Source organism: Mustela putorius, unplaced genomic scaffold (assembly GCF_011764305.1).
Source record: "Mustela putorius furo isolate JIRA1106 unplaced genomic scaffold, ASM1176430v1.1 tig00000139_pilon_pilon_pilon, whole genome shotgun sequence".
Classification (NCBI taxonomy): domain Eukaryota; kingdom Metazoa; phylum Chordata; class Mammalia; order Carnivora; family Mustelidae; genus Mustela; species Mustela putorius.
This window is the reverse complement of record NW_025421293.1, coordinates 7,773,008-7,781,427: the sequence shown is the minus strand read 5'-3', so window position 1 is coordinate 7,781,427 and position 8,420 is coordinate 7,773,008. Positions and strand designations below refer to the sequence as shown.

Here is an 8,420-nt window from a genome sequence, read left to right as displayed (position 1 = left end):
TCATTCCTTTTACATGGGATGGTGGGAGGGGATAAAAACCCTAAGGGAATGTGACTTCAAAAATCCAAGATGCGGTTTCAGGGACTCACAGGCTACGCCTTGCACACACGACGATACAGTTGCCTACCTCCCCATCCACACATACATAGTGACATATCAAATATCCTCCTCATCAAAAAGCCACTTGGAGTACCTGAGTCTGGGGCACACCAGGCACGTTGTCCCGAATACATCCCACCCGGACACCCTGTGACTCGCACACACATGTACAGAAACGCAGACACACAAAGACGCCCATGGACACACTCACACGGACGGAAACCACCTTGCGCTGCCTCGCCGGCGTCCGCGCGTCCTGGCGCCCCCGCGTGTTACTTTTCGGAATCGCAGTCTCCGGCGCTCCGGAGCTCGGCTCCCGGGGGGGCGGTGCCCAAGCTCCCTCTACCTCCTCCCCCTTCCGTGGGGTGCCCACCCAGGAATCCGGGAAGCGAGAGCTCGGGCCAAGAGAGCCGCGAGCCGCGAGTTAGACGCCTGGATTGTGGGGCTGAGGGAGGCCGGTCCTGGATGCCAAGGGGAACTTGGGAGAGAAACCCATAGAATTTGGATAGCAGCGGACTCCAAGGTCCAGGGGAAAGAGAGACCCGGGGTTGTCAGGGCTCCGCGCAGCTGCCCTCCTCGCTCCAGAGCAACCGCTTCTTTCTGCCGCTGGGCTGGGGTGGGGGTGGGGGCGCGCAGCGGCCAGCAGCCCTCTCCAGCTCCAGGAAGTCATTAGCCCCATTGCCACAGGGCTTAGAGATCCTCTCTAATACAGGCTGCTGGGGAAGGGGGGGGGGGGAGGATAATGCGTCTCATCCTTCCCCCACCGAGAAGTGAAACAGACACAGAGGGTGGGCCAAGGGTCCGTTTTATTGCAATACAGCCACGGTTGAAGTGACAGGGAGGGTGGCAGCATGGCCAGACGCCGAAGGCAGCAACAGCAGAACCGGAACTGGGGGAAGTGATGAAGCAGCGGTTGTCCTCTTGGCTCACCTTCTCCCACCTCCAGGGGCCCTTCTCTGCCCACGTCTTTGATTCCATCCCCAGCGACGCCTGTGCTTGCTGTCAACAAATCCCCACCAACTGTCCACCGTCCAGCAAGAAGTTCCAGCACTCCCGGTCCCACGGAGTGAGGTTCTGAGGCATGCTCAGGGCTTGGGACTCCGGAATTCTAGGCCCTGCCTGGCTCCAAGCTACTTTGAATGACTCGGAAGTCACTTTGATCTTTGTGAACCTGTTTCCTCCCTCCGTGGTAGATATGAGCATCCAGTGTAGGAGACAGCGCTGTGTACTTCCAGCTGTTACTACTTGGACTCAAATAGAAAACTGCCAAAGTCCAAAAAGCCTAAAGAACCCAGAGGAAGGGAGGGATGTCCGGAAATAACTGGAGGTGGGGGTTCCAGTGGCGCTAGAAGGCAGCCGGGTCAGAACCGGAGAACAGCCCCATACTGGGCTGAGGGATCTGCACTCCCACGCCAGACTCTCCAACCCACCCTCCCAGTCCCCGGTCCATGGCCTGGTTCAGGCCACTGTTTGGGGGCATGGGAAGGGGGCCTCTGGCATAGCAACATGGTGCAAAGTTGGAGGAAACCCGTCAGAGGCGGGAGGCTTGGAAAGATGCGTCCCTGGAGGGTCAACAGGGCATTATAATTCCAGTTCATTGACAGGCTCCGTATTGCAAACGGGGTGAGTGATGAAAAGGTCATGGGGAAGAGGGATGGAGGAGCAGACAAATGGGCCACGGGGAGCTAAGTGTCTAGGAGGGTGGGGGCACCGAGGGAAGGAGGGAGAGGATAGTGATGGAGAAGCGCAGGAGGCCGAGAGGGAGGCAAGGAGGAGAGTGCTGGGCAAGCTCTGCGAGCCTGAGAAAGGGCGGGGGGAAGAAAAGTAAAGCGCGTTGAGCAGCTGGGCATCGCACATCCTTCTGGCCGCTCCCATCCGCGAGGGGGCAGAAGGGAGAAGCCAAGAAGGGCCTAATTCACTGTCAGGCCAAGGCGGCGGACAAGGAAAGGCTCTGAAGTCTGGGATGGAACCCATTCTTCGGCTAGTAAGGGGGAAAGGGTGGACAATCGCAGCGCAAGGGCCTCCCCCAAACCCGGCGGTTCGGATCAAGGCGTGGGCAACAGCTTCGGGGCGCGCCAGAGAAGTCAGGGTAAAATGTTAGGGCGCTGCGAGTAAGGCGAGGCTTCAGAGCCGACCGCGGAGAGCAGGGGCAGAGGGCGGAGCTTGCGAACAGAGGGGGTCGGGGCTTTGGGCAGATCTAAAGTGCTGCTTCTGTCCGCTCGGATAGGACACACCCTAGATGGCGGCCTCCAGCAGATGCTGCTCCGTATCACCCTTGACCAGCTCGAGCCCCCGGCCGGCCTGGCAGAAGTCAGCCAGCTGTGAGCATAACTGGGGCGCTAGGAAAAGCCGGCACAGGACGATGAGGCCGGCGAGGTGCGGGGCCTGGGGCTGCAGATGCCGCAAAAGCTGGCTCTGCACCTGCGCGTCATCGCTGCCGAAGGCGCTGATGTTGAGGTAGCGCCACGTGCCGTCACCGCCATGCGAGATGGGAAAGGGGCGCGTGCACAGCGTGAGCACGCGGGGCTGTCCACGCGCCACTCCAGGCCTTGGCCGCCAGCGGGCGCGGGCTGCTTTCCCTCGGCCGGTAGGGCTGCCAGTCCTGGATAATGGTCCCTCTGGAAGCTCGTCGCGCTGTGCGGAGGGCGACAGCAGGAGGCGTGCCTCTGAATATGTGCCTGGATCCCCAAGGAGGGGCGAGGTCGGTGTGGGGTCCTGGGTCTCCGAGGGGAGGGGAAGGGTGGGAAGCAGATTAGTCGGTAGGATAAGGGAGGCCCAGGGAAAGGACAAAGGCCCAGATCAGGATCTTTGGGTCCCTAAAGAGAAGCAGGAGCAATAGAGGGGAGGCAGGGTCACGGAACTCCGGACGCCGGGGCTCGACAGCCATCTGGAGTAAGGACTGAGAGTTGGACCGCTGGGGGTCGGGAGCTTTTTGACTGCCACTAGGCTAAAGGGCCTGGGTCAGGTCTGCGAGTCCCGGTGCAGGGCTCACGGGCGCCCCCACTCGGCAGACTCAGCAGAGAAAGCAAGCCGGTGACTGCGCGAGGCGGGACGACGCCTGGTTATGCGAGCTCCCGGGTCCTTCTCACCTGCTGCGTGACTGGGCGGTATTTCTTCAGCTCACGGGGGCCCAGCTGGTTGTCCCGCGTGAGCTGTGCCACCCTGACCCCCAGGTGCTGTCGCGCTACGCCTTTGCCGCGCTCCCTGGGCGCCACGCGCAGCCCCTCCACCAGCACGGTCTCCCTGGCGTCGATCAAGGGCACCGACTCCAGAACGATCTGCGGACCGACGCCGTTAGGGGGCCCTCCGCCCCACCCGGGTCTCTCGGCTTACGGGACTCGCCTCTTCCCACACGCTGAGTACTCCGTCGTCCCCACCCCGGGCGCCAGGCCAGGCCCAGACCTGCCCGGGGAGATCTCCTCAGCCCTCGGGTCTCGAATTCCAGAGCCGGCCCTTCCATCCCGGTCTCCTCCACCTCTAGAGAGGATCCAGCTCCGCTTACACTTGGTCCCTGGGCATCGCCACACCCCTTTTCCTTGGCCCCACCCCCAGGAACTTGCTACGCCCCCTAGTCCCTGCCACGCCCCCCTGTTCTTCTTAGCTCCGCCCCGACCCCCCTCTAGCAGTCCGGCCGGCTCGCAGTTTCCAGATGCTTTCTGAGCGAGAGTTCAGTCCATTCAGGGGTCCTGACCCCGCTCTTGGTCTCACCTCCAGTCTACCTTCTTTTGCCTGCTCTCCTCTTGTTATGCTCCTGACCCCCAAAACTACTCAAACGAATCTTCAAACACCGAAGCTCTCACCAGTCCCTCCCTCTGGTTCCTCCACTCTTCCCAGTACTGCGCTCATTGCTGGGCCCCTGCATCCGCACGCCTGACTCTTTGGTTCCAGAGCGGACTGGCTCCTCAGGCCTCCTCTCCTTCCTAAGATCCCAGTCACCAAACGTAGCTTCACCCCGCTTTCACCTGGGCCCCGACTCTCACCACTGCTTTCCGCTTGGCCAGCACCATGGTGCCGTCGGGATCCAGGAGCCGGCTGTGGTAGTGGCTGGGAACGTAGTCGTCGAGGCCTACTGGAGATGCCCCCCGAGATGGCCAGCACCTCCTCAAACTCCCGTTCTGTGCCACCACGAAGACCAAAGGCTTGGCCTTGGCGTCAGGCCCCGATCTGGACCTGGGGTTGGCCCCCAAGGGCTTGGCCTTGGCCTCAGGCCCTGACTCAGCCCCTGGGGTCTCGCTCTCAGCCTCAGGCCGTGATCCGGATCTGGACGTGGCAGCCTCCCCCTCCAGGCGTCTGAATGTGGCTGGGCATCTGACTTGGCCTTGTTTTCAGGCTTAGGGACCTCTGAGCTGGCTGCACCACACCTGGCTTCCAACTTCATTTCCCTGCAGAAAATAGACAACCCAGTGTTGTGGTCAGAGCCCCTGTTTCCACATGTGGCCCCCTATACCTCCAGCCCCCACAGTCCTTTCCTACACAAATACCCCATTCTCTTCTGCTCTCCACACAGACCCCAGGAATACAGGACCTCTGGCTCTGGCAAGCTCCCAGAGCTCCCAAACCTACCAGGGAGTTCTTCAACAGTCACAAATCGGGAACCCCATGAGCTCCTCAGAGACTGTCCCGAGATCCCCTTCACATCCAGCTGCCCCTAAGGGACTCAGACAAGGGGCAAAAGGCCCTCGAAGGGGTAAAGGATTGAAAAGGTCCCACCACTTCTCCAAGACTTCTGCAAGAACATGAGAAACCATCATCTCCACTCTCCCTACAAAAGGGGTCCCTGGGGAAAACAGAGGGTCCTACCATTGCCAGTCACAATCCCAGAGCAAAGGTGGGGGGGTATAAACTCCAGATCTTCCCCTCTTGCCAGTCCAGTACCCTCCACTCCCACCTCTGACACATACATTCAAACATTAACCAGAGTGGACAGTTGGATAGGTCCATTAGAAAATTTCAAGTCATTCCTCCCAGGCTGATCAAAACGCCTTTCCCTTCCTCCTGCTGGAGTCTGTTCCCTCCTTCTCCATAGGGAGACCTGGCTCCCCTCTAGGGCTAGATGATCATTTGGGAAAAGGCTCTGTTGGAGCTCCGGCAAACAGAATGTCCACGAAGATCACCTATGCCCCTCTTCCAGTTACCTTCCCTCCAGAGAGTCTCTTCTGATTTTCTCTCTCCCTCTGTTCTTCTTTCTAATTTCTTCCTATAATTCTTACCCTATCTCCTACTCAAGATTTTCTGTGTCCTTCCTATTCTCATTTTTGGGTCAGCTCCCCTGGATCTGTCACCGTTCAGCCTCTTCTGTTTTCCCTGCCAGAAATAGGGCCAAGAGAAAGCCCCCTCCCCAAGTCCTAATGGCTCTTCATTTGCAGACCTCTCCCCTCCAGACCAACCAAATCAATCAATTAAACCCCCCTCCTCTCTTTCAGCTAGTTATAACAGTCCCTTCCTACAATCGACCTCAAGCCTCATTAACCAACATCCCAGGAGACACATCTACTAGCTACTTTGTGGGGGATGGTCTTAGCTCCCACACCATAAACAGCTTACAAAACTACAGCATGCTTGCTATACAGATGAAACTTCAAAACAAAAGCCCCATGTCTAAGGTCCTCCTGGGTAATCCTTACCTGGCTGAGGTAAGACAGCATCAGGTCAGTATCATCAGAGAGAGGGGAAGCAAAGACTCAGAGGATCTTATAGCCCTTGCTAGAGCACCTGAGACCATCAAGTTCAACCCACTTCTTTAACAGTGAGGAAACAGACACCCAAAGGAGGCTCAGATCTGGCCTAAGGTGACTCCACTTGGATAGAGCCAGGCTTGAGGTCAAGGTTAAGTTTTCCTGGCTCCCAGGCCAGTGGGGGAGTGTATTTTTTGGTGTATTTGGGCCTCCAAACCCAGGCAGAAGAGCAAGGACAGGAATTACTGGGTCCTTCCTTGGAAGGAGTCAAAGGTCCCAAGAACTAAAAGCTCAGAACCAGAGATGGAGTCCTTGGGAGCAATCCCTAGTGCCCTCCCCCCAACTGTCAGCCCTTCCATGCCAACAAGCCTGGGACCAGCTCAAGCATCAGATTCCTTGTGGCAGGCTCTGGCAATGATGGGTCTCAGAAATGAGCAAGTTAACTTGTGGCTTCCGTCTACATTCCCAGGCAACCTCACCTGTCGTTCACGGGTCCCTGAAAAATATCAGCTGGTAGTTCCATGCTGAGCTCGGCAATTTCCTACAACCCCCCAAAGGGGACAGAATGTGAGCAACTTGGAGACAGGGACCCATCCAACTGATTCAAGACACGAGGCTTCAGTTACCCTCCTTTGCTTTCAAGTTGGGGGAGACTCTTTCCAAAGGGTGTGTCTTCATCTTGAATAAGGTTGTTTGTAAGGAGGTCTCAGGAAAGAAACAAGAGCTTGCAAATTCTTCTCTCTCATTTTCTTCCCAGGCACTCCTCTGTACCTATTCCCTTTTTGGGGGACGGGACACAAATGTTCCAAGTTCCTTAAACCCTGTGGGAGGTGGGTGCTGGGAACAAAGCAAGCCAGAGGCTCCAGGCCAAGCCAAAGCTGCTGGCTGGCCCCACAACCCTGGCTCCACACTCTGGTTCCTTTCCATCCCTCAGGACAGTGCCCTCCAACCTGGCTCCTTGAACTGTCATTCCCATAAAGTATCTAGGCAGAGGGAGCCCGTGCCCCCAGGGCACTGTGGGAGATGTAGTTCAGGCATCTCCTGGACTGAGCTCCAGGAAGAGGGGCAACGTTTCCCTTGCCCTCCATATCTCCGCATCCTTGTTCCATTGTTTCAGTCTTATAAATAGGAATGCGCACTCTGGGAGGGGATGATTAAAGTCCTCGCTGGGCATGCCGGGAGGCCCCCCACCCCACCTCCCCTGCACCCCACACACCTGAAATATTGATGCCCTTGAGGTCGTCGACAGCTTCTTCGGAGCTGGAAGAGGGAGTGGAGGGAGCAGACAGCGGAGAGGCGGAGACAAAGAGACGGCAGCAACACAAAGCCCCCAAAGAAGAGAGCAAAAAGGACAGGAAGGGAGGCAGGAAGGAGACAAAGACGGCCAGGGAGGTGCGGGGCAGGAGAGGATGGGAGAGGGGAGTGGGAGGAGGCACGGATACCAGACACAGACATGACACCTCGAGACTCTGGGCCAAGCAGATGAAAAAAAAAAAAAAAAAAAAAAAGTCCTAGCAATGCGCCCCCTCCCCAGGGAGACCATAAATAGAAAGCAGCGACACTCGCCCTTCTCCCCACGGTGCGCGATGGGGGAAGGGGTCAAGCGGAGGAGAGAGCCAGAAAAAGAGTCAGGAAGAGAATAGAGACCTCGGGAACAGAGGCGGGGGAGACAAGATAAAATGGGGGCACAGGCAGGGGATGAGGAAGATAGACCAATGAGCCATGGGGGGTGCCCCAGAGCCACAGCCATGGATTAGGGGCTGTCCTGGAGGGTTTTCCCCAGTCTTTCCTCTGCGCCTTCCCAGGAGTGGGGAGTGGGGGGGGCGGGGGGCAGGCGGGACAGAGCTTCCGAAGGAAGCTACTTGGCAGGGGTCCCCGTGGGCGCCAGGCTCAGGGGACAGGTTGGAGCGCAATGACGACGGGATGGGGGAGGGATGACGGACGGGAAAGTGCCTCTGAACATCTAGGCAAAGTCCGGGTCCCAGTTATCTAGGTCACCGGACCGGGAGGGGTAGGGGTAGGACTGTAGGGGGCACAGCGGCTGTCTTCCCCTGGGGGGTGGCGGTGGCCTGCTGCTACCCCCGTTCCGCGGAGGAGGAGCACGCCAGCCCCCAGCCCCCGGCCCCCTACCTCGCCGGAGCCGGAGCCCGGGCCGGGATACCGAGACACGGAGCGGGGCAGGCCACGCGGACAGCGAACCAGGTGTCGGGAGTGGGGTCCCTTCGGAGCCCCGAGGGTCGAGTTCGGACGGCGCGGGGGGACCGGAGCAGTCCCAACGCGGAGTTGGAGCGCGGATGTGGGGTCTGCGCCGCGGCTCAGTGCCGCACGCGGGCGGGAGGTTCGGGGTTCGGGTGCTGCGGGCGCCTCCCGCCGCGATGCTCTGCTGGGCCCGCGCGGCGGCTCCGAGGGGCGGAGACCCTGGCGACGCGGAGGAAACCCGGCCCGGATCTGGAGTGGACTCAGGGCGGCCTGGGGGCGGGGAACAGGTGCCGGGGAAGGTGGGGGGCGGGGGGGGGGCGTGCGGGCCCCGGGGCCGGCGCAGCTGGGTGGCCTCAAGTCCGGCCGACGAGACTTCGCCCCTTGTCCTGGCTGGGCAGCGGGACTAAGGGTGGGAGGTGCCTAGGGTTTTGGCCAAGGGGTTGACTG

At 59.4% G+C, this 8,420-nt stretch overlaps 1 protein-coding gene across 1 annotated transcript; it reads right to left on the bottom strand.

Annotated features, from left to right (window-relative positions):
- Positions 1-893: 893 nt before the first annotated feature.
- Positions 894-8,176, bottom strand: NAT16 (N-acetyltransferase 16 (putative)). The gene is given in 9 exon segments (XM_045074868.1): positions 894-2,638; positions 2,640-2,718; positions 2,721-2,898; positions 3,165-3,377; positions 4,080-4,166; positions 4,168-4,220; positions 4,223-4,301; positions 4,388-4,481; positions 6,991-8,176. Coding segments are annotated over 9 exon segments (1,326 nt in total). The 5' UTR covers positions 7,230-8,176; the 3' UTR covers positions 894-2,334.
- Positions 8,177-8,420: the final 244 nt, after the last annotated feature.